Source organism: Mixophyes fleayi, chromosome 3 (genome assembly GCF_038048845.1).
Source record: "Mixophyes fleayi isolate aMixFle1 chromosome 3, aMixFle1.hap1, whole genome shotgun sequence".
Classification (NCBI taxonomy): domain Eukaryota; kingdom Metazoa; phylum Chordata; class Amphibia; order Anura; family Limnodynastidae; genus Mixophyes; species Mixophyes fleayi.
Genome location: NC_134404.1, coordinates 322931928 through 322958959, shown reverse-complemented (window position 1 = coordinate 322958959; position 27032 = coordinate 322931928). Strand labels below are relative to the sequence as shown.

General features: G+C 40.6%; 1 protein-coding gene across 1 annotated transcript in view; it reads right to left on the bottom strand.

The window, feature by feature from the left end:
* The window catches only part of THADA (THADA armadillo repeat containing), a 427561-nt gene that overhangs the window by 69518 nt on the left and 331011 nt on the right, over positions 1-27032 (bottom strand). Inside the window, exons 34-36 of the mRNA XM_075204150.1 lie at positions 26493-26565; positions 24253-24397; positions 11530-11661 (exon numbers count right to left, since the gene is read on the bottom strand). Of these exons, the coding sequence (XP_075060251.1) occupies positions 11530-11661; positions 24253-24397; positions 26493-26565 (350 nt within the window). The remainder of the gene's footprint in view (positions 1-11529; positions 11662-24252; positions 24398-26492; positions 26566-27032) is intronic.

The following is a 27032-nucleotide window of genomic DNA, read 5'->3' as shown; positions in this document are numbered from 1 at the left end:
TTCATATTTTTCCAATACCCACTACAATGATACTGTTGGGTCTCCTGATGTCTGCTCAATCTTTGGAATGACTGGAAGGACTGCAGGAGAGTCACGTGGCTTCTTCCATTGCATGTTACAATGATGTTATAAAGTTGCCTGGAAGCGCTAATGCAAAAGGATGAAGCTTTGGCCTTGGATAACAAAGCGGTGTCTAGACTCTGTAGTTCTTCTTTTCAGCCATATTTTTTTGGCTGAGGACCAAACACTTACATCATGTCCTTAGTTCTTGGACAACTCTTCTGATAATTTTTTTCACTACTCTGTCAGAAATCTTTCGAGGTGCATCTGGTCGTGGCCGGTTTATGGTGAAATGATGTTCTTTCCACTTAAGGATTATGGCCTCAACAGTGCTTACTGGAACATTCAGCAGTTTAGAGACTCTTCTGTAAACAATGCCATCAGTACGTTTTGCAACAATAAGGTAGCGAAGGTCTCGAGAGAGCTCTTTGATTTTACCCATCATGAGATGATTCTTGTGTGACACATTCGTAATGAGACACTTTTTTATAGGCCATCAGTTGTGGCTGAACAAGCTGGCAGGATTTCTTTTGAATTACTTTTAGATTTCAGCTGGTGTCTTGGCTTGCCATGCCTTTTTGCACCTCCCTTTCTTCATGTGTTCAATACTTTTTCCCTGTGTCATTTCACATTATTATACAAAACTTAAATTATGGACATCTATTGTTTGATTTCTTTGCATGTGTGGATTGCAAGGGTTGTTGCTGACATTTGGTGTAAATTTAATTACATTAAATATATATTTACTGGGAAAAATGTTGATGTGTTCAATACTTATTTCACCCGCTGTAGATCTTTAATTAATCCTGAGAGTGAGGTGACATCAGGACTATCTTTGCCACATTTGCTAAAATGGAAATTGCAAAAACTGCAAAATTTGTCCCGTTAGAAATACAGAGATAAGGTTTGGTCTCTGACACTTCTGACTGGCCAGAGAAATCAAGTCCCTTCTGAATGGAGGAAAAGGATGTACGTAAGAGGGAACGACTCCATAAGTGTGCATTCTCCATCCAAGCCAGATCTTTTAAATAACCATATCCTCCAAAATGGAATCTCATTTTCAGGTCAGAGCTACACTAGGCGTACTTGTAAACAAAATTCAAGCACGTCACATACCGGTCCACCCCTCTACTCATTGGAAAGTGCAAAGTTTGCACCAATGTACATCCACATGCTTTCCTACAAAAATGCTGCACTTGCCCAAAAGTAATTTTGTAAATGACTTGTCAACTAAATAGGAAACATATGAGTAGTAACATGCTGGAAAACTTGTGAATACCCTCTTTCTAAGGTTGATACAGTCCTATAAATGTAACGCATATTAAGTCTCACAGAACAGAAAACACACTATTTACAGAGCTGTCTTAACGCATGGGCATGCTGGGCAGGTGCCCGGGGACCCCATGTGGTTGACCCCATAGGTATTGCCAACTTTTCAGTATATTATTCTGGGAGATTTATTCATGGACTAATCACCTCAGTATCAGCTGTTTTCTGTAGAAAGAAAAAATCAACACACATCAATTTTTAAGTAATTTTTTCAGCAATTCTCTGCAAACATTTTTTGCAAATGTTTGTGTTGAACACTTGATTAATAATACATAATTCATAGTAATTTCATACTGTGCCATCTCTGTCTGTATGACTGACCAACTGAGTACCACTTTTATATTATTATTTTTTTTGGAGCTTCAAGGCTCATGTTATATTGTCCAAACATTTGTGTGGATTAGTCTCTGCTGTACAACATGTTTTTAAAGTTTAAACCCTGATTTTGTTGGAGGTACCAATAAATTTATAAACCTAGTTTTATCGATAATTTACATATTTATTCCTGTGAGTGGTTGTGTAGGTATGCACCCCAGTGCACTGCTCAGGAGCTTATAATGCTATTAAGACGGCCCTGACTAGTTAACATCTAAAAGCCAGACTCCTGTTACTTACTGATACACCTTCCGCATTTATATATAATAATCTGAATCCTCTCCTCCTTGATTTCGGTGCCTGTGACATATTGATGTCTACCAGAGCAAGGAAGGTGTTAGAAAGAGAATAGGTCCTCAGCCTGGTTTTGTTTAGATTTGGAACAACAGACACTAAGGCCTGAATGTAACAATCTGCAGCAGGCCCACAGGATTCTTTTGAAGAGCAGTCAAATGCAGATTTCCATATGAAAGACTGAAAAACTTTGGGTAAACAACAAGAACTATAAAGAGAGAGGGTGGGGGGGGGGGGGGGGGGCTGCTCAGTCTTCAAGGTTAGATCCTACAGCCGGATATTAAAGGATGAAAAAGCTGCTTGGGGAGAGTAGTGTGAAGTTTTTCCTGCCATAGAACTGTCACTTTTATTTCTAACACGTTATTAACTTGGAACATAACTTGTTCAAAAGTAAAAGGAAACTCTATCCAATTAAATAAGTTGGGCCTTATTACCCTGATAGATATCTGTGAAATGTATGAGCAAAATCAATGCAGTAAGCCTACAAATGCAGCCACTCAGAATGACTGAAGACCTCAATGAAGGCGGCTCATTAACTGTATAGTTAAATAATATAACATGTCAATGTAGCACTGTTTTCAATGTATTTCAAGAACTCCACCCATTTCTAATAAAAAAAAGAAAGTCTCTGCCTTTGGGGAACCTCAATTAATTTACATACTGCTGCTTGAAAGGACTGTTATAAACTATGAGCTGAATTTGGCTCTAAGGGCCACTGGATAACTACTTCCACTACAGGGACCTGGAGGAGAGGGGAGAGGGGAATAAGGGAGAGGGGAAGAGAAGAGAGGGGAGAGGGGAAGAGAAGAGAGGGGAGAGGGGAAGAGAAGAGAGGGGAGAGGGGAAGAGAAGAGAGGGGAGGGGGGAGATGGGAAGAGAAGAGAGGGGAGGGGGGAGATGGGAAGAGAAGAGAGGGGAGGGGGGAGATGGGAAGAGAAGAGAGGGGAGGGGGGAGATGGGAAGAGAAGAGAGGGGAGGGGGGAGATGGGAAGAGAAGAGAGGGGAGGGGGGAGATGGGAAGAGAAGAGAGGGGAGGGGGGAGATGGGAAGAGAAGAGAGGGGAGGGGAGGGGAAGAGAAGAGAGGGGAGATGGGAAGAGAAGAGAGGGGAGGGGGGAGATGGGAAGAGAAGAGAGGGGAAGAGAAGAGAGGGGAAGAGAAGAGAGGGGAGAGGGGAAGAGAAGAGAGGGGAGAGGGGAAGAGAAGAGAGGGGAGAGGGGAAGAGAAGAGAGGGGAAGAGAAGAGAGGGGAGAGGGGAAGAGAAGAGAGGGGAGGGGGGAAGAGAAGAGAGGGGAGAGGGAAAGAGAAGAGAGGGAAGAGAGGGGAGGGGGGAAGAGAAGAGAGGGGGGAGGGGGGAAGAGAAGAGAGGGGAGAGGGGAGAGGGGAAGAGAAGAGAGGGGAGAGAAGAGAAGGGAGAGAAGAGAAGGGAGAGAAGAGAAGGGAAGGGGGGGGGAGAGGAGGAGAGTGGAAGGGGGGGAGAGGAGGAGAGGGCAGTGGGGAGATGGGAAGAGAGGGGAGGGGGGAGAGGGGAGAGGAGTGGGGAGATGGGAAGAGAAGAGAGGGGAGGGGGGAAGAGAAGAGAGGGGAGAGGGGAAGAGAAGAGAGGGGAGAGGGGAAGAGAAGAGAGGGGAAGAGAAGAGAGGGGAGAGGGGAAGAGAAGAGAGGGGATGGGGGAAGAGAAGAGAGGGGAAGAGAAGAGAGGTGAAGGGAAGAGAGGGGAAGAGAAGAGAGAAGAGAGGGGAAGAGAAGAGAGAAGAGAGGGGAAGAGAAGAGAGGGGAGAGGGGAAGAGAAGGGAGAGGGGAAGAGAAGGGAGAGGGGAAGAGAAGAGAGGGGAAGAGAAGAAAGGGGAAGAGAAGAGAAGAGAGGGGAGGGGGGGGAAGGGGGAGAGAAGAGAGGGGAGGGGGGAGAGGGGAAGGGGGAGAGGGGATGGGGAGGGGGAGAGGGGAAAGGGGGAGAGGGGATGGGGAAGAGGGGGAGGGGGGAGAGGGGAGTGGGGAGAGAGGAGGGGGTAGAGGGGGGGGGAGGGGAAAGGGGCCCCCTCACTGCTCTCAAAAGAGACAAACGGGTCTTTTCTGAACCCCAGTTGGGGCTTCTCTGTGCATGTGCGAGACCTGCTACTCTGTACTTCTGAGAGCATTGTAGCGGCACTGGAGTGGCATCGCTTTACAAAGGGCTGGGGGTTCACAGATGGCCCTGAGTAGCCTGAATAAAGAAGCCTGTGGGACCGATCCCAGTATAGAGGTGACTGTGTTGGGTGCCATCCGATGGGCCAAGCTTTCTAGGGCAGGGAGGGGGTTCACTTTAGGTGCTTTAAACAACAGGTATAAAAACAACAATAACAACCCTCAACTTGAATAAGTAAATTACATATAACGATTAAGAAACAGAATCATTTTGTAGAGCAATGGAATAAATATAAGACAGCATTTATAACAATAGCATGGCTGACACAATTGTGTGTGTTTTGCAATATCAGGGAATATCGTAAAATCAGCAATATGCTATACAAAATGTTACACAAGCATTGAAAAAATGGACAAGCCCACCCTAAGCAAACACACCAAGAACACTGATTAGCTTCTACACCACCAGGGGGCAGTCATTTTGCCTCAGATTACTGCTGAAAAATTGCAGCACAAAACACTGTAGTCACATTGTAAATAAAATGAAGGAGAGCGAAAGAACCCAACACACAAATGTGTGTCTGATAACCACAGAAAGCCAGAAGGAAAATCATTTAAAGGTACGCATACTGAGAGCCATGCACATAACTCTGCTATACGTACACCCCGATTCATCAAGGAACGGACATCAATATACGTGCGGTGAAGAATATGGGTCAAGGTCTGCTCTGCTATACTAGACATCACACTGCAGGATACATTCAATATATATGTGGAATATAAAAATCACACAAGGATGCACAGAAAAAAAATATTCTATTAATGTCACCTGTCAATAATATAGACATGGTAAAACAAGTACCTGAGATGCCCAGAGATTGAATTCGATACTGCGCTTGATATTGGCACTCCCTTACTGTACATTGTCCACGGGCATCCGCACCTTTCTCACCCTCTTCCTTCCTGAAGTTGTAGGCTGTAGTAAGCGTCCTTTGCGCTTGAAGGTTAATTAAACATTGCTGCGCTCTGTGGCGTTTGAGCCAGTTCTGGGCATGCGCAGAGTGATTTTGCAGATTGTTCGCTCAATCGCGGCAGCCGTTTTGTGTAATACAACCCCATTTAAGGGTTTGTAAATAAGATGCACATGAACCTTTGAAAACTAAGGAGCATATTTAACATAGAGTGAAAAGCAGTACGGCCAGCGTAGAGGTGTGTTTTCACCGGCGATAGTGCTTTGACCTATATCTCAAGGGGTGGCTGGCGATAGCAGTTTTGTAGCCAGCAGTAGCCTCCGCCAATGATAAGGTTCGCTAGACATTTTCGCTGCATATCAATAAATAGACTCTAAATATATACATCATCATAAACCGCATCTTACTAGGCATGGCTACAAAACACCTGATAATAAAATAAGTGGATAGCAATGACACATTATCGACACAGATGATGGCGTTCTTCTATACATTGGTCACATTTGCATTTGGGAGGAAAAATGGACAGGGGAATTTGAGTGGAAAACAGGGAAGGCTGAGAGTTGCCATAACTTGGAAGTGATATTATGGTCAAACTTATGACTGTAAAAATAAGTGAAACTAAAAAGAAAAACAAATGGTGAGGCAGAAAACTGATACTCCTCCTGCCAAAGCAATCTGTAGCAGTTTCAATGCTCGGTGTTATGGATTCATTTGGGTTCAGTAACCTGAACTTGCATGTGAGGGCTTTGAAGGAGAAAAACAGTTAATCAAGCACAAGCTATCCATCTTGCGATCTTTGGCTATGGTCACTTGGCACTAGCTAGCACACAGTGCAGAACAATGTAGAAGAAATCAGAGGTGTCTCTAAACTTTCATAGCAAGAAACAAACAAACTTAATACAGAGCAAGCAAAAAAATAAATCGCCAAACGAAAGATTAGGTATACAAACTAAGATGCTATCGGCGTGGTTATATCTGATCCATACTAACTTCCGGCATCTAAGTATACTGCATTATTCAAAACAAAATTAGCACATTTTTTCAAAAAAAGATTAATGAATTTTGTTTAAACATGGTGAATTTTTCCAATGCAATGATTTCATTCCATCCTCACAATGTACGTTTCTGTCACCTACTCCTTCATTCTTACCTTCACCTTGGGAGGTCCATGCCATCTCTTTCCTCCTACTTTTATTCATATTGCTAAATATCAACTTTCTGGTCCTCCTTCAATGTTCTTTGAACAGTCCTCTGCTGGTCCGTACTTTTTTCTTTGTCCAGATTTCAATAGTTTGCGGCAAAAATATCAAACAGATGGAGATCACTATCGCAATATCTGTGCCACTGCCCTAACATCTCTAAACTTCTCCGACACTCCTTACAATTTGCCTATATACAAACTACCCGCTTCAGTCGCCTATAATGCCACCCACTTTAGTCCCTGCCCCCCTCCAAAATAAACCAGCAATGACCACAAGTACATGAAGTGGAGATACATTCTCTATAACTCCTATGAGTCTTAAAGCCACTGGCCATATTCAGTCACAACACTTTAAAAGACTCATTCATCAGGTCTAGACTTGCTGGCTCCTACCATATCAGGTTGGGCAACTGTTCCAATGCTGCAACGTGTCTGGCCAAAAATGACTGCAATGCTGTTAATGATCCTAATAAAATCGTTAGAATCAGTATAAGTATTTTCATAAATGCAGTCAGAAGATGATTGTGGATAGCTCCTATCGGACATTTTCCAACCATAATATTAAGTCCCAATGAAGCAGGAAGTTAACTGTCTTCTGAATGGCTGAATCTACTACAATTTGGCCAAACTAGCACATTAATCCGTACAACTAGCACTCGCACCGACTGACTGAAGATATACAACCAGAATACATTGCTTCTGTTTTCATCTTATTGAATGAAAATAGAAGGATTGAGTCTGCCTAGCCTGCAGTTGCCGTCTTCACATGGTCCAGCTCCGGAATTCGGGAGAGGGAGGTCCCAAGGGCTGGACCATCATTTGTTACAAAACAAAGAGACAGGCGTTCTAAAAGTTTATAATACCTTTACATTTCTATCTACTAAAAATACAATTTGTGGACAGAAACAATGCTCTTAAAATGCTGCCAAGAAGTGCATTTTCTTAGTGTCACCGTACACATGTTGCATGAAAGTGACTGACCTAGAATTCATTCTGCAAAACATCAATGAAGGTGAGAAATTCACTGCAGTGACTCATTTTATTACTCATGTCTTTTCACACACTTGTTAAGGGCAGATAATGCGCTTTCATTTAATTTACAATTTTCATATTATCAGGACAAAGGATTAATAAATCTCCCTTATTGATCAGTTTCTAACTTTAAACATGGAACATTTACATAACTGAATCATGTAATTCACTCGGAAACAATAAGGCAGTAATCTGATAATACCAATATTTTCAGTAAATGAAAATAATAGTTAAAACTGAGACGTATTATGAGTTCACATGGGTGTGTTGCAGGAAAAGACGTAGGATTAAAACCTAAGCATTATTAATCTACTGTACTCTCTATAGACTTGTGTCATAATTAATGTTGCATTTACTCCCAATTCTTGTGGGTTTTGTCTCACCATTAATCTTCCGTATAACATGACTCCTGATTGCATTCAGCACTCGTTACGCCCTTGTGTGTATGCCACATCTCAATATTGATAAGTTCAGCATTTGAAACCTACATTAATCAGGCAACATATTGGTAGGGATAGGCTTTAGACAATCAAATACAATTAAACATTATGGGTCTGCTTAATCAAGGAATACAAAGTGAACCTAATTTCCGTTTTTTTTTTTTTTTTAAACGGATGGAAAGTGTACGCACATACATCCATATTCAAGAACAAGCGGATCTTAAGAACTGTTTCTATTTGAATACGGTATAAGTAGGCTCTGCCTATAGGTCACTTGCCGTATGCAGACAGATACAACACACTGAAGAATACGCACAATGCATATGTGTAATATAAAGTCCAATCAGAACACACAGATAAAAATAAATTAATTAACATCTGTTAGTCCTAAAATCATTAATAAAAATACATTAAAAAAAAATACTGTACATGCATTTTACAGCTGCTGTTAATTGCAAACACGTGTTCAGTCACGCCTACATGTCCATCATCACTATCAATCGGCAATTAAGCCTGTCCTGTGGCTGGTGCAAGTGATACGGCTAAAAATCACGTAGCTGAGAGATGCCTGGAGCTTGAATTGGACTAATGTGTGTGTACTCGGCCTTCGCACGCCTTTACTGTACATTATCTACGTGCATAAGCCCCTTCCCTCACCCGGTCAGCCCTTTAAATTGGAGGCTGTCAGAAGAGTCATTTGCGTTCAAACTTGACTTGCATGCACATAGTCGGTTTCTGAGCATACGCAGAGTAATTTCACAGAAAATATGGTACACAATGGGACTTATGTTCCTTTATAAATCAGGCCGTATATGGGTACAAGAAAAAGCAGTAGGCCATAAGACTCTGGTACTAAAAGCCCCTAAGTGGGCTAGTCAATTGGACGGATTCCCTATCTGGGGTAAATTGGGGTGCTTGAAGCCAGGGCATGAGAGCTAGCTGATACTGTATTACAGCTGCGGGATTCAATAAGAGAAGAAGTGCTACGTATGCAGGGATGAATGCCTTAGAGCATTACCACTAATTCATCTGTGAGCCTAACACCAAATTGAACTCCTTATACAATTTTTGACGAGGTTTGGATGTGTGACCCAATCGTCAGTCACTTTACGTTACTGGGGACTGACAAAGGATGATCTACCTGAAGAGTTACACCTGACACTACAAAATGCTATCAACCAAAAGTTGAACTGCATAAGATAAGAGGAATCGGTTCTTCTCCCTAGGTTTGTTCTGCTATTGATTTCATCAGGAAGAACATTTTATATATAAATAGCATGCATAATTGGTCAGGGGCTTATTCCTAAGTCCATACATGCAGACAAACCAGGCAATCCTTCCTGTCCTTGGCAAAATAAACCTAAAAGCAGTAAAATCCTATTTTTTTTTTTTTACACTTATACCCATGTATATACTGTATGGCTTTCTCTATACACCATTCTACAAGTGGCATCTAACCATTCCATTGACTGTTTATAACCAGCGCTGGAATTCTCGGGGATTTCTAAGCTTGTGATATTGCACATCTGGTTCAGTTAATAAGCGAGAGATTAATTTGGTTAGTTTCCCAAAATGCATGTGAAGATTTAACTGGAACCATTGGTAGTGAGCCAAACGTTAGCTTTAAGTTTTCCATCCAAAATTGCTCTACGCTTGGACATTGCCACCACGGATGGAACAGTGTTCCAAGCTTATTCACAATCACCTCCGCTCACTGGGAACATTGGACCTGGTTATGTACAAGTGAGGTGCCAGCTAAAGATGGTTTTATAAATATTCTTTTAGAAATAGAACAAATTAATATGTTCTTTGCTGAAACGCATGTCTCGATCCAGTCTCTCAATTCTGCAGCTAGCTCATTTTCCCATTCCCTCTGCCACGTCTGGATGGTTTATGACTATTTAATGAATTTTGGATGTGTAGGCACTTTCTTAAACTGAGTACAGTTTTATTCATGGACAATCATGACAGGGATTGAGTAAAACATCTGGAAAAGTATATATCCTTTACTTTTTAAAGTCTACCCATTGCCTTCATGAAGCGGAAGGAGCCTTTTTTGTCAGCAGAACCAATATTCATAGGAATGCAGTCAAATCGTCTGACGTGAGACATGCACTCTGTGATGGGTACACTTATGGGAACGGCAAATAGGCCACTTCAAACCTAGGGCATCGTTGGGTGCTGGGGCTACCAGAGAAGTACTTGCTGACCAACATGTGCACAACAATGCAGTAATTAAAGGTAGCTCAGCAAGTTCTGTCCATTAACACATTGGTATTGTCAACAACATAATAGAGAACAATCGGCAATGTTTCACGGTCTATAATAAATTTTAGAGTTAGTGATGCCAAAGGGTTCGAGTAAATGGGTAGGTTGAATTCATACATATATTAGTGCAGCCCACAAAACACATGCTTGTATTGTGTGTAGACAACGTGTGCACTAAAAGAAACAGTTAGTAGAGTGAACGTCAGTCCAAATATCATCTACAATAAAATCCAAAGTGGAACACTTGAGCGAGGCAATGAGTGGGTATATAAAGTGCTACGGAATATGTTGGCGCTATATAAATAAATGATGATGATGATGATGATAGGTCTTAACCTAACCTACAGAAGGACAGAGTCCTTTCACAAAGATAAACAGCATAGTAGGATTCACAGATGTCATCAGGAAGCATCAGATCATAAAACATTGATAAATCACACGATACAAATTGCATACAAATTCCATATAACTCCCCTAAACAGATCTTGACAAATCTGAACCAAACTCTCGGCTGACTTATTGTCTACTACTGACTGACTAGTATACCATATATTATACATGAGAAAGTTCCTTATTTCTTATGCATGACATTGTTAGAGGAGAGCTCCTGTTAAGATAAATATTTCAATAAAATTATTGTCTTTAGTTACTTGGTCCCTTGGAAAAATGGCTTTTTCAGGCGTCTGCACTGTGTGTGTGACAGGCTGGTGCCAGTGTGACATTAGTCTAACTGCAGTCTCGTCATGCGGTGGCTCTGCCAGTCCCCGGCTTTTAATTAAAGACCATACCAATGTGCACACTGTGCAAGGGAATACTTGTCGTTAAATATGAAACTAAATGTGATTTTGTCTATGCTGCTGAGCAGAGAAGAGATCACAAATAATAATCTGAGCTCATTGAACCCTTATTCAGATAGGACTCTGGGGGCTAGCCAGTTTTATGTGATACTAGATATTTTGTCAATGTTAAGCTGCCACACACAGCAATATCACAGTGGATATGATGGAAGATGACTTATATGACAGTGGAGAACCAGGGCGTAGAGCAGCAAGGTGACACCTACATGAGGCAACTTAGGAATCCTTATTATCCTGGTAGTTATGCCCATGGTTATTGGCCCACGTGTGCAGTCACCTGCAAAAACAGGTTGTAGCAAAACCAGAAATGATCCAGCTACTCGGCCTTAAAGATGGGGAGCCCGACTCTTGGATTGGGCTTCGATCGGCCCACGTTCTCTCTAAGTACAGACAGCCAGGTTCACGTGCTACACACCAGAGGTAGGCAAGCTGCAGCTCTGCAGTTATTGGGGAACTACAAGTCCCTGCATGCCCTGCCTGTCATAGCAATACATTTTGTACAACACACTGCTTTACATCTTTACAAATGCCAATTATTGACTTGGCTAAAGCGTAATATGCTGCAATCTGACCTACCTGTTCCTGAGACATTATTTTTCTGAGCATGATGCACACGGATGATATCTGCAGCCACATCTCTGACATCCGCGTCTTCACTTTGAAGCAGCTGTAGTATGCACATCCATAGATGTAATGTATCTGGTAAACCTGTAGGGGTACAAAGCAACACCCTTATTATAGATAATATAAGCCCTAAACAATGCATAGCATTTAGCCAAACACTGAACCAAATAACACATTTCAGATTGACATGTTTGCTTTAAAGTGGACACACAGTGTAAGCAGCCATATTGTGAGCTGAACCCATACTCATACAGATGCGGCCTATCAACTCACTGCAAATGACTGACATCACTGAGGCACACACTAAGGGCAGAATCATCATGTAAATGCAGCCTATCAATTCACTAGGAGCCAGTGACACACTTTACCTCAGTAACATCACTAGTTTTCAGGAAATGTATAGGCTGCATTCTCATGTATATTGGCGCAGCTCACAAAATGGCTGCCTGAACAAAATGTCACAGCGATGTCACTGAAGCTAGTGGACTGACAGACTTCATTCTCATGAATACTGCTTTAGCCCACAAAATGGCCGCCATTTGGCGGGAGTAAAAGCCCTACGTTTTACACTGCTGGCTACGGAACGGGGATATTTACATAGATATGAGCTCTCTTTATTTGTATGTATTCTGTGTCTCTGTCAAGTGTCTTGGTTAACAAAGATACTTATGAGCAGGGAACGTTTTGTGTGTTTACTGAGGGACTTAACCCTTTTAGCTGGCAGGCGGTGCGCAGCGTTGCTCAGAGATGGGAGCCCCAGGGACCCAGATGAAGGAGAATGCTTTGATGTGTGTGTTGCCTAGGGGACAAGGAGCTCAAAGTGCAGCAATGTAGCTGTTTGGAACAAAATGCAGTTTAAAATAAACTCTGTTTCTGTTTGTCAAGCTTATTCGTCTGAAGTGTAGTCTTCTACCCTTCATCCGCTGATGTTACACAGGCATTTCCAGAACAGAATTACTGTATGACAAAATCCCAAATCTCTACAGATACCACAAGGCAGCTCCAGAAACTACCCAACAACATCATCCTTTGTGCAAATAAACCGGCATCTTAGTTTAATCCGAGGGAAAGTAGGATTTTAGATGTTTAACAGCCGTAGTGTAGGAAACTCAATCAGGATTTGTAACTTTAACTATTAAAAGTTCCAGTTTGAAAGCAATCCATCAATTCACCAAGAACCAGTGATACCACTTTAATGAGGTTGGTCGTGTCACTGGTTCATGGTGAATTGATAAGCTGCAACTGAATATTGGTTGATCACACAAAATTCGACAAATCCATCGTGTGCATCAGTGATGCCATTCCTAGCGCCTTCATAGGTTGCGTTTTCATCATGGATGACAAAACAGTTGCCTCAGTCATCATTAATAAACTCCAAAGAACAACTTCTTTAATGACCAAGATAAGGAAAATTGATAGACTGCTCACTTGGGTTTAACAAGTAATAGATCAAAGAACCTTGTGGTATTCGACAAGAAGAGCTCTACGAAATTCATAGTTGTAAATTAAAGTCACATTTCTGTGCATTACCCCTTAAAGTCTGTATATTCATGTACCACACATAGGCTCCTGTTTACGGATAGCCGAGGGGCCTTAATGTTGTTTTTGCCGGTGACAGGGCTTATCATCGCATTGCCTTATTCATCAAAGGACTTATCAATGAAAATAACCCTGCAGACGGTGAGATTGATTGGTGAAAGTGTATAACACGCCTTTACGTACAAGTATCATGGCGGTATTTGTATCTGCAAAGCCTGTTCATGACATTACAGGTTGACATTACCAGAACAAAAGCATTAAACAAAATGCTTTGCTGTTTGTTAAACTTATGCAAAAGGAATTGTCCAGTGATTGGTCGCTGAATGACACAGTCACTGTGTAACTCTGTCTTAGTATGAAGAGTGCATGAGCCAGGGTGGAAATAGAGTACTAAAAGGGCATGATTAAAGGTTCAGGACACCCTAGGCCAGTGTTGGCTAACCAGTGACACTCCAGGTGTTGTGAAACTACAAGTATACCATTCCAGCAAGAAGCTGCTATATATTGGCAAAGCATGCTGGGACTTGTAGTTTCACAACACCTGGAGTGTCACAGGCTACCCAACACTGCCCTAGGCCAATATGCTCATAGCACCCCCTCTCCTTCCACACCAGGCTAATATGTGATGCCTAAAAACGAATTTGCCCGTAATTTAAAATCCAGCTTCCTTTATCCCCTCCCCCAGCAATGTTTATGTTCCCATGTTTCTGAAACTCAGTTCTACTTGGCATTTTAAAAGGTTTGCGGAAATGATTGCCACTCACTTAAGTGTTCATTAAAATCAGAACTGTTTAAAAGAACAGAAGTGTGAACGAGCGCTAATTAAATGTGAACGGGGAGTGGGCTGTTACACCTGCACCCTTGTCTCTCCTACTCACTTATCCTCAAGCCCCCAACCCAAGGATGACGCATTGTCTTAAGCCTTTACCATAGGAATATGTAAAGATTAAACCTTAATACATTTGCATTTTACTTTCATCTTTTCTTTTTTTACTTTGCATGTTCTCTTATATTTTAAAATGAATTTTATTTTATACCTCTCCCTGTTACAATTTTACATCCCCCAAAAGCTTTGCGTCTACGGCTTCAGCCTATTGGATAATCAGGACCTGGGAAATAAAGAGGTTAACGTACGGGAAGTAGTTGAGGCAGATTGGATATTGGGTGGTCTCAGGTAGGACTTGGCCCTGGAACGCTCCTGTAGGCCACACAGACCATGTGTATCTTGTGCTATAGAGATCACACATGAGTGGCTCTGTCATATCGTATACCAGGATATACTGCACTGTGATACCATACGCCACCACTTAACATTCTGTGCTTTCTGATACAAATTAGACACTGAGAAGAGCTTCATTCCACATTTTATACTATCGCCTCTCGTTCCACCAATCAGAATAACTCGCCCTGTCCTCGGCTATCATACAACTGACGGTGGGAATAAACTGCAGAAGAAGGATTTACTGGACATTTAGTGAAATGAAGGGTGTGATTCTCTGTTAATGCTGACAGATAACTCAGGGCCTAAGTGCGGCTGGAGTTAATGCTTTGTGCATTACTGTGATCCGTGCAAGGCTGTGATGCAGAAGAGAATTACACAAACCAGCTGGAACACAGTGTGATGAATTTTCCAGGGCTCTGCTCACTACCTCGGGTCACCCAGTTGAAGGCAGCTGAACATTTGCTTAGGTACACAAGGCTGATGTTGATGGAGATTACCTGCCGCATGTGGAGTGTGGATATTTCAAGAAACGGCAAATAGAAGCAGAAAAGGCACCTGGCAAATTGTGTCAACAAACGGCGACTTGTGCATTGAACCAAAAACACAGCTTTTGTTAAGACTCATCCCTTTGGGAATCTACAGAACCTTCCTAACCATCGATAAGAGGTCGGTAGTGAATCGGTACAAATCGCTTGTGTGGACCTACCTGAGAAATATTACATAAAAGAGCTATGATTTTATTTGGTCTCTGTCATCTTCATTTCTTAATTTCTGATTTAATTGCCCTTTTGTCACTAGACACTCGGCACTGAACAGAACAAAACGGGAGTGCAATCAGAACCTGAAAGAGGGATCACTGATCCTTATGGAGAATGGGAAAAATATCCAAATGAGCTTTCACTGAAAATGAGTTGAGATGAAGTCAGTGCAGGTTGTTTCCATGATGATGATGACGATGATCTAACCATTGTAACATGTGAGGCCTTATCGTGCCGTATAACAATAAAATCCATCCACACCAGGTCTCAGAGTATGGCAGAAAAACTGGAGCAGCCAATGACCTCCTTTGGGGTATGTGTGAGGTCATCAGTCGCCTTAGTTAAGGGCAGCCATATGCATATCATGATCCCGGTAACCAGCCAGGCAACTCAACGGTTGGATCTGGGACCTGGGCTTCCATTTGGTCTGTCATCTGTTCCTTATGAACACTCATGTATGAATCTGACAGTTCTCTATTAGGATCGAGGATACTTACTGCATCAGTCTTTCAGTTACACAGAAAAAAACCTAAGAAAAGCATCACTTTTTTCATCCATGAGGTTTGGCTGAAAAGGATAATTTCTGCTCCCACTTTAACGCCTTTCTGATATGAATTACAAAATTTCATTTTCCTGCTCTATCTTTTTTCATTATTTAAACGGTTTACCTTTCACTTCAACTCTCTCTCTGATATCCCCTGCTCACTGCAACCCACTCTCTCTCAGAGTCTCTGCTGGGTGTGAATCTCTCTCGTTAACCTGTTGTCCTTCCTTACACTACGATATTGGGCAACAGGGCCAATAATGTATCATGTGGCCCAAAAAATGAGCTTGATACCAGATAATCTGTGGTGCTTTATAAATAGATGATGAGGATTATTGAGCAGTTTTAAAATGCAGACAGAAGACAATAGATTAGCCTGTGACCGCGGTCATCTTCCTACCAGACTAAAAGGCCCCAAAAGCTACGTGGCTGCTTAGGTCACCAAATGGCCAGTTCCCATATAATTTGGCAAGCCATAAATTGGGTACACACTACAGGATCTTTGTCCAATAATTGGACAAATCAGCCGACATCCTACCGTTTGGTCAGATATCGTGTGAGTGCGTATAGTGACACGATGATGTAAAGTCGTCCTAAAGTGCCGATAATCATTTCATTTGGTTGGTTGTAACATTTAATATTTTCCGATCAACCTAACGATCATGCAGTGTGTATGCACTCATGCTGACGATCTCCATAGACTGTACAGAGTCGGGCTCTTTTCAGCCGATGCTAGTGATGAATGTCCCGGTGAATAAATGTAGAGAGTGCTGTAGAAGGAATAATTCATTTGTTCGTTCTGAGACAGAATATTTTGTTTCAGAGTCACAGAAGCTAACGAAATTCGTTAAGACATGTGGATAGCTATAACAAGGTGGCTTTAAACAGTGTGACAGTAGTGAATGAATGAATATTGTGCTGTCATTCTCCGGACTAGAGGACCAGATAAAGGACCAGATAAAGATCACAGATCTGAAGGTGAATCCTGTCAGTGTGTATGCATGAACTGCCAGACTGACAGGACCTTCAGTCGTAGGTATACTCGTTTGAGTGTTTACCCAGCTATACATAGCAGGATTGGCCCTTGAGTGGCCAATTTAGCACTAATATATCTCTAGACAAAGTTTATCTTCAATATATCGCCGAATCTAACCATGTCCTCTCAAACCATCTTAAGGGCAGGGAACTCTCAGCTTTTTGTTTCCTGTATGTTTACGGTTTATGACTTTATATTTAACAACATTTTCTCTACAATATGTACAGCATATGTTGTTCTTTTATAACATAATATTGGCAATAACTTATGTGTGCTGTATGTTCTTGAATGGCAATTTCAGACTACCCAAGTTATGTAGAAGTAGTATTACATTTTACAGTCATCGCCCTGAGATCTAAGGCTAATCTAAAGGTCAAACTCTACTTCCATCCATAGAACAACCCTGTGTAATCGATGTAGCCCTCTAATTGACTTGTTTTGGTTAATCTGGTCATGATGTAAACAAATATTTGCCTTGTTTTGTTGCACTGAAAATCAATTACAAACAGCCTATAGAGTGAAGCTAATAAGGAGGGAGGATTATCAGTTATCTCCTGGTCTTATCACAGGTTCAATAAAGGGAAGAGAAGGGATTGGGTAATCTCTGGCTAAACACACAGGTATAAAGGGAAAGAGCAAGAGGAAAGCTCTAAAGATATATAGACATATAATTACTTTGTTCTATTCCACCATATATGATCCAATACTGTAAGTCACATTCCACACTTGTGAGATCAACATAATCAGTAGAAAATTATCTATTCTTCTACAGTATGAAGATAGGTAGATGGTGAGTATCCACATAGACCTATGTAAAGCTGGGTACACAATACAGGGTTTTTGTCCAATAATCGGCTCAACCAGCCAATATACGATGGTTCGTTCAGAAGTCGGGTCAGTGTGTGTAGTGACACGATGGTCGAAAGTCTGCCCAAATGGACGATTGTCGCCTCGTTTGGATGGTCGTACCATTCAATGTTTTCGTTCCAATCTCTTTTCTGTTGTGTAGTGTGTATAAGATTACGATCGATGTTGCTTCATTGTGTACGAAATTACAATCATTGCTCACGACAACATGGCTGTAAAAAGTCTTCCCTTTATCGTCTAAAACGAGGCTAGTGTGCATGCAGTCCATGGGTCGAGCGATCGGACCATCGATCGAATGTAAAATCAATTGGCATAAAAAGTTGGTGGAAAACTCTGTAGTGTGTACTCTGCTTAAGGAATCATCTGCTCTACTAAGAAAGTGAGCGCGCCAATGTATTTTTTAGCAGTAGGGGCTGAAGCATTGTGGACTGTACACTAGTATGCTAAGCCAATCTTGCATGAAATTGCTCTAAGCACACCCAGAAAGTGGCCGCATACACATGTTCCTACGCAGACTTGATGTGATTCTGGCACTTATGCCAGCCTGCGTCTGGAGAGTCGGGGTGAGGAAGGAAATGGGCGTTCCAACATTGGCCGGGTGTATTAAAGGTGTGCCTACACAAATGCGCCTGCAGAAACACGCATATACGTCTGTTCAGAGGCATATCTATTGCAAGTACTATAGGGCAGGTGCAAATACTCACTGATGACTTATCGTAAACCAGGAGCATATGCTACTGATGCAGAGATGGACACACCTTAAGATGTGTACGGCTCTATATATAAGTATTTATTTTACCATTTTGCAAGCAACTCTGCATCAGCCTCTAAATGTTTAAGTGTATTTATAAGGGATGATAATTAAGCATTCAACTTGGGATTCATGATTCACTTTAGGATTCAGCTGAATCCTAGTTTTTGGGATCCAGCTGAATACTTAGTTTGGCCCAATGCCTTAGGATTTAACAATTACAATTAGATCTTCCTGTGTATGATGCACAAGTATTGCTTTGTGGTGCTAAAATTATAGATATACTCCTCTTGCTGTTTAATAGTATTATGTAAATTGGCGTTCGGAATCATTTTTTTTTATAGTACACTGTATTTTCTTAAAACCTAAATGATGGGTTTGGTATATTTAAGCAATGCCTCTAGATATCCAACTTCTTTGTTGGAATAAATATGGCAAAGCTGCAATTCCAACCCCTCGCTCAGTTTCAAGGGATTATAACATTTCACAATGCTGGTAAACTTAGCATGTGGGTTATTTTATTGTATGATGTTTTATGTTGAGGTAGGTGGTTTATACTACTTATTTAGAATGTACAAAATGTTAAGGTACTTTATATTGTAAATACTATTACTACCAAACTAAAACCTGCTCCTAACACTGATAAATTAGTGGTTCTGGTAGGAAATCAAGGACGTCTATCAGCACATAGATATTTCCAACACCAGGACCCTTTCTAGCTGCCACTACAGACATTTTATACCTCATATGCTGTTCATGATGGGTATAAGTATATATATATATATATATATATATATATATATATATATATATAGGCTTATACCCATGTGTCTGAAGTAATTGGTCGACCTAAAAGTGGAGGGGAGGGCAGAATGTTACAGCTTAATTACTGTAAAACAGGGACACAGGCCAACTAACTACAGACTCTGATTGGTTGAGGTGTATTTAAATACAAGCAGTATCCGAACTTACACTATCCTTCTGAAGCAAGTTCATAAATACTGAAACACATTAAGAAGTTTCAAATACTGGTCCCGAGTTGCAATATTCGGCCACTACTTTAACTGTTGATTTGATTTCTATCATGGTCATGAAAGTCGGAGGTATATGAACTGTTTGGTGGACGGATTATTATTAATACCTTGGAGCCGGCTGTGAAATAGATTTCATCATTATCATCAACATTTATTTATATAGCGCCAAATTCTGTAGCGCTTTACAATTGGGAACAAACAGTAATAAGACAATACTGGGTAATAAATACAGACAGAGAGGTAAGAGAACCCTGCTCACAAGCTTACAATCTATGGGACAATGGGAGTTTGAAACACAAGGGCATGTGCTACATCATATTGCACACTGGACTAGGATTTCACCTCTGGAAGTGGGGAGACTCCATTACCTGGCTTACATCAGCAGGAGGCACAGTCATGTTCCGCGCTGTGCAAACAAATGAGTTGTGTCCATCTTCTTTATGTACTTTATGTCCTTTCTCTACTGCTCCTTGCATTCTGGTGTGATACACTGGTTACATTCGCTAATGACTCTGAGTATATATCTTTCTAATCATGTGACTAACATGTGAGCTGCTCTGGACATATGAATTTTCAAATTATTGATAAAACTCGCTGTTGCCAAAAGGTTCATATTGTTTATATGAATTTTATTTGTTTTAATAAATGGTGATTTTTTTATAGGTTTGTGATATACAGTGTAATTATTACTATACATCTGTTTTATATTGGAAAAGTGTTGTCATTTTTTGTTTTTACAAATTACTTCCAGGCCTGCCCATTTGGCAATCGATGCCCATTACCAGATTACAGTGTGTGGTTAGCTTTAGAACTAATGTGTCAATATCAACAGTTAGCATATTTATCAACTGTGTGGTTAGTTTAATGATTATACTGAGAAGGGATTAAATGCCTGAAATTAAGAACAAATTATTAGATTTAAATGCTGTATGCGATTAAACCTAATATCATTAATAAAGATTACTATACGTTGTTTTTATTTCATAATGTGATGCTTAGACTAAAATAAGAATCATAAAAACCTTTTGACAGACACATGATTTGTTAAAAGATATGTGAAACAGATAACGCAATAAGTAGTTCCTTCACAAACATCCAAGAGCAGAGCCGCTCAAACTGGTTCAATGGCCAGAAACAATTTGGCTGTACAGTCACCAATTTGCCAGGATACAAATTTGTGGTTCAGAATGTGAGGCTTAATGTGTCCTTGACACATTATGTCACTAATTCGGTGTTTTAGAGACTACCTAAACCATGGCACACTGAGCGACTACCTAGGCTCACCTAATAGTAGCCGCTGGCCCTGTGGAGCCATATATAAATACATACATGGAACAAGACAAAGGTGGTGTTGCCCACGGAAACCATTCAAGTGTGTACTTTCATTTTCAGCTAGACTCCGATTGGTTTCTATGAGCAACAACACTCATTTCTTTTGTGCCTTTTATAATAGACTTTCGCCTTTGTTCCTTAAAAATGACAATAATGTTCCGCCTTTTTTCCTGTTTAATGGAAATGTTTTCTCAGCTTGTAGCACAACACAGAAGATGCAATGGATGGTTAGATACTTACTAAAAGATAAATTAGATCTTAACCAGTATGGTTAGGATTTAATTTATCTTTGAGAAAGAATTTGGAGCAATTGTTTGGCAGGTACAGTGCCTAGTGATTGCTACTATGCTTTATTCATATAGCACCAACATATTACACAGCGCTGTACACTGATAGGACCACAATACAAACAAATTCCATACAATGATATGAAATAGAAGGTAAAAATGGTCCTGCCCAAAAGAACTTATAGTCTAAAATGCGATGACCTGATATTCACAGATTAAATCTTGTATAAAGTGAGGGGAAGGATGGTGTCAGCTCTCACTTAACCTGTATTTTACATACAAGCTGCTACAAGCAATATTACTTGTCATAGTATGCAGAAAAATCCAAGTATGATTGTCAGTGCTTGTTCTCTGAGTAAATAAGTACATATTTAGAACTTTAAGCAGCTATCGCATTGAAGGATACAGTGTAGATGAAGTACATATGCAATTCTTTGTCTCACTAAATGCACTCATAGGACTTCTGAGCAATTGTATGTACCTAACAACTGTGTAGTTAGCCGCTGACATTAAGAATGAATTCCTTTTATAAATCTAAATTTGAGTATATAATAATACTCAATTTCATTAATATGAAGATAGTGTCTGCAAACACAACAGTAGTTATGTAGAAAGAGGAAGGAATGGCACCTATATAGTGTAGTAAGATTGATTGGCTTACTAGCATCAGGCTGACAAGTGGACACGTATAAAATCAATATATAGAATCTAATCTAAAATCAGTAATGAGTATCCTAATCATTCTGTGTTAGGCTTCCAAACATACAACATATAGTGTGGTATTGCATAAAAACTGTATTTACTGATACAAAGATTATTGGGATGGGGTACATTAAACAAAGCTACAACAGCTTATCTGAATTGCTGGTAGTACATGACATCAGCAATAGTCCATGCGTCTCCTGTACCGTTATTGAAGTATGGAGCGCAGTCTTCTTTCCTAGCAAAGTTATGACATTTCCCTATGCTTTTCGTCTTCATCATGGGAATATTTCCCTGATGACCTCTAAGTTAGATGAAACCCGTCTGGTTAATAGCTCCTGCTACATATATTTTGCTCCTAGACTTTATGCCTTCTATGCGGTAAAAGTGGCTTATAAAAAAGAAGTGTTATTTTCGCTATACTCTAAACTCCCCATAGCCCAGTTAGTAGAATGTTGATGATCCCTCCGATAAGACCTCTGCTATTGAAGACGAACTTACCTGCCGACAGCAGCACCGGTAAGGTGGTTATTGACAGGGGGGCTCTTATACTGCGGACAAAGGTCCTATTGATATAGGGAGATGAGTCTGAGATAATAATATACAAACCCACCCGAAGGTTCTCTTATAAATGTTTGAGCTCCATTTTTAATGGCTTCAATAATAAGTCCTGTTTGAAGAAAGGACTTAGGTCGTTCTTGCTCCCTTGTACCGTTATGTGTAGAATGTTGATGGCTCTCACACATTGCACACAATATGATGCTGAGAATAAGACATACAGATCAAGAGAAGTAATACTGTGCAGTTGGTCATTATATCATTGGCTAGGAAAGAAAACTTACATAATTTTATTTATTTTAGAACAAATATAATGTCCAGTTCTAAAAAAAACTATAGCTATGTGAGCATGGAGCAGGATATTGTTTACACATAAAATAAGACATCCAATTAAATATAATTAAAGTGCACCATTAAGTACAACAAATCTGTTTCTAAAAAAGACTGAACTACAGTAGAAAATAAGGGAGGGAGCTTGGAAATTTCGCAGCTGAGTGCAAGAATGTCATGTTTCACACCAACTAATGCCAAATCCATGAGGTCTAATTTATGATTCATTCAGAAAAGGCTTACCGTCACTTCTAAGAATCTCAGGTTTGACACGCTCAAATCAGGCAAGATCAATTAAAACTAATAACTTTTGGGAAGTCAATTTTGGCTGGATACCAGCTGGTGCTGCAATTACATGTCAGAGCGCAATCCGCTGTTAGCTATTTTATTTACCTAATACAGTCAGTGACTTCACCAGACACCTGATGACAATTCCCCCAGTCATATTTGCAGACTAAGCCCTCACTAATAGCCGTTTCCCTCTGACAGTTCTCATCGTTTATTTCTAGGGAAGCCAAACATATACTTTTTAGAATCCTAGTTATGTGTAAACACAACCTTAAAGCAGTTTTGAATTCCATTATCTCACTTCAATCTATTTTACAGTTTTATTCTCACATTATGGCGTTCTATGACGGTTACACTCCGTTCCCACTTACAGCAGTAATCGATTTCATTATAGCAGCAGCAGACCAAAAAAAACTTTGCTCTGAGCCCATTGTAAAACTGTCACAATTACCTTTTTTAACCAATACAATTGTATAACACATTTATTTATTTGACATTATCTAACATTGACATAGTTTACCATGAAAAGGAAGCACTGCCTAGTTCTTACAAGTGGAAGTGTTTAGGCCACGTCGTCCAATAAACACGTTAGTCATAATATTAGAGAAAAGAGTAGACAGTGATATTGAGTACACAGCCACAGCACATGACTCAATCTGAGAGACTGGGAGGAGGTATGAGGAGCTCAGATTCCAATACCCTGCCCTGCTCCTTGCTCCTAATTCAATGCTCCTCATCCTCTTCTTCCGAATCTCATCTCCTCTGTCCTGCTCACATTTCTGCCAATGCATCCCCTCTGTCCTAAATTTTCAAATGGACGCTCGGTTCAGTAACACTAGTTTACACAAAACCTTCTCCCATACAAGCATGTAGGCCCCAAGCCCCGGCCTAAATTACCATTGCATATAGAACCGCTGGACAACCACAGATGAGATAACTCCCCCCACTGGTGAACAGCGAGTACAACAGTCCCTCTACTACAGTGCCAAAGGCAAATTAGTCAAACCTCCCAACTGTCTGGAATTCAGTGGGACCCCTGTGATTTGCAGACAATGAAAGAGGCGTGGCTTATTCAGACGTTTAGAAGCTTCACAAATCTCTATATCTTTCCATTCTACATTTCTAAAGGGAAACCCAGTACAACCCCAATGGAAGCTACCACTTTGTGAGCCGAACCAATGTAGAACGCAGCCCTTCCACTCACCAGGAACCAGTGATATCACCAGAGGTAGGACTGACAGGCTGGATTCTCATTAACATTGTGCACACTGTAATAAGGGCCTGAAGTCCATTTTCATTTCAGTAAAATATTCAGGTGATAACTCTGCTGAGCTTGAAAAAAAGGGACAATGACAAATCCAGCTGTACATTCCTTTACTTAGCGATGTAACACAGAACTGTATAGTCATCATAAACTGTAGTCTTACCTAGTACAGTCAGCTTATTGGTCAGGAGACATGGAGCAACATCAATTAGGATCTCAGCAGCTGCCAGTTTTAGTTCGGTCTGCAGTTCATCTTCACAACAGTGAACCACAAGTGCAACCCAGTCCTTCAACTCTGACTCAATGGCCTGAGGAATACAGTTTCATGCAAGATCATCCAGATGTTGCTCATCACAATTAATCTATCCCCCCCTTCCCCTTAGTTTTGTAACTTATCTAAGACACAACATATTTTTCAAGACACTGAAAGCAATACACTTTAATAAGATTAATATTTGTATAGTAGTTTTCATTACATGTATCCAATTAAAACAATGATAAATGGATGTTTCTTTTAGAGCGACTTCTAAATAATTTATGCTAAAAACACATTGAGACTAGGTAGTAAATCTATTTTCATAGGCTAGATTTCACCCTAATGTTCTGTGAAAAGCCATGCCACTTACTTACACAGGCACAGCATACATAGAATAGTATATAGGGTATTGTATATGTGAATTATGGCCTAGTATAGCTCACAAAATACATTGTACAATGGATATGTTGGAATGAGTAGGCTCTGCGTTGCCCCCTGGTGGTTGCAAGTGCATTTTTCCATTTATTGTTTTTTTTTAAATATTTCTTGATTTTGGGATAATCCAAGTACTTGTTGTTCCCTCCTAAATAAGCTAGTAGAAAACAGCCAGCGTTTATTGGAGGTTTCCAAACTTCAAAAGTGTCATTGCCCGTGTTAAAGCTAAGGAAGGGAGATTAAGGAGAATGGTGTGCATCAGTGTAACAGGTTCATGCACTTTTATAATTGTGGCCTAAATTATCAGGGGGTGGCATTTACTAAATGAAATGTTTATAAGTAATATGTTTTGCAGATAAAATAATGATGCAGTAATTCAGGGAATAGCTATCCTGTGAGAACTTTTCAAATACAAACTACAAATTATATACATTAAAAGCATTACAAAATGTTGACAGGTGATTGCCACTGTGAACTATTACATGCATGCACGGAGGTGGAGGAATTAAATAAACAAAACAAAGCCATATGTCTGATCATCTTAAAAATATATGTTGTCTCTTTAAAGGTTTCTTGTTACAGAGTCTAATGCAACCCACACACAGAGATCAGTAAATATCCGCTCAGAATGTTCTGATTGCTTTCAGGCATGCTGCTAAATTTGATTGGTCAATGACCGTAACTGTTGCCTATGCTGCTCAGGGACTTCTGTGTCCTGAGTTTTCAGTCCAACTGACAAATGGCAAGATCTGCACTATATGGCCCACCATGGTTGTGTACAAATTTGGCTGTAGATCTGGGTGCTCAGCAATTGGTTTAAATGATTAGATCTGCTTGCACCTTTTGCTATTATCACAATATCCTCCATTTGCGTTATGTTTGAAATGCAACCACCTACGCAGGAGCTACCAGTAGGCAAACCTAGGCAGTTGCCTAGGGCGCCAGGTTTGAGGGAGGGCTAAAACACTGAATGAGTGACAAACGTTTTGGGGAAGAGGGTAAGTAGGAGCGGTGCCCAACTGGGGGTGAGGCCTAGGGTGCACAATCTGACCTTGAAACCGCCCACTTCCCAAACTGCATCTTTACGCTCTCTCCTCCTTATTGTGAGGATCTTAGTCTTTCTTACACATTATGCCACAAGTCCACTAACCCACTAACCCATGCAGAGGTAGTAATTTGGAAGAGGCATATTCTGCATGCACAAGATCCCATTTCATATTAAAGGGAAAAACTGGATTCTGCTCTAGTTTCCACAAGCAGCTATTACACAAGGAAGCACGGAAGGTATAGCCAGCCCAGACTTAGAGGCAAAACAAACAAATCTGGATGTAAAGTGAGAGGTGAATGTAAGGTAACCTGAAGATGACATGGAAGAGCTTCAGTTGTTGTTCTGCCCTCTATTGGTAAAAGCTACTATTACACCACACAGGACAAAAGGGTGGGGAGAGAAAACGGTGCATGGCACCAAGTTGCAAAAAGAGGGACACTAAATGATAACATACCACTGCCGCAATCATCACTATGCGACAATTAATGTTAAAATGAAGAGGACAGTTTTTGTACAACCAGAGTTAATGTAAGTGAGGAATTGTGGGTAAATGTGTGACCGTAACCCATGCCTTAAAAAACAGTACACTTAATTTTTAATTCTATAAGCCTGGGTGGAAAATGAGAGTACACTGTCATACAGTGGTATTCAGTCATTGCCTTACCTCCTGTGCATTGCTTACAAGACTGATGACCAATCTAGAGGAGAGTTTTAAGCCTGAGCACTGGATTTCCACACTGCAAAAAAAGAAAAAACTATATTTAAAAGGGGGAAAAAAACAAACCTGCAAATTTTCCAATGGCTACAGCCTCAAAACATATGTTTAACCGTGGCTGGCAGTAAATATTGAACTACCTCCTCCCTGACGGAACACATTCGTACATTGTTAACTGCAGCCAGCATGAAATTGAAACCAAATTTAATTCACAATGTATGTGCAGCACCTGAATATACATGCCTATGAGACAACAGTTGTTTTTTACGGAGTTATTCAGTCATCAGCTCTGGGCCTTTTATTGATATAGAATATGCTGTTCATGTCAAACTGCACGTGACCCGTAGTATCCACAAGTCCATTATGTAAACATCTCATTCAACAACAGGATGGAGGGATAGCAGCCAAAGTAAAGAATACGGTCATAGACTATGAAATGCCATCGTTTGACCAAAGCAATGTTCCCTGAAGCAACAGACCACTGAATAT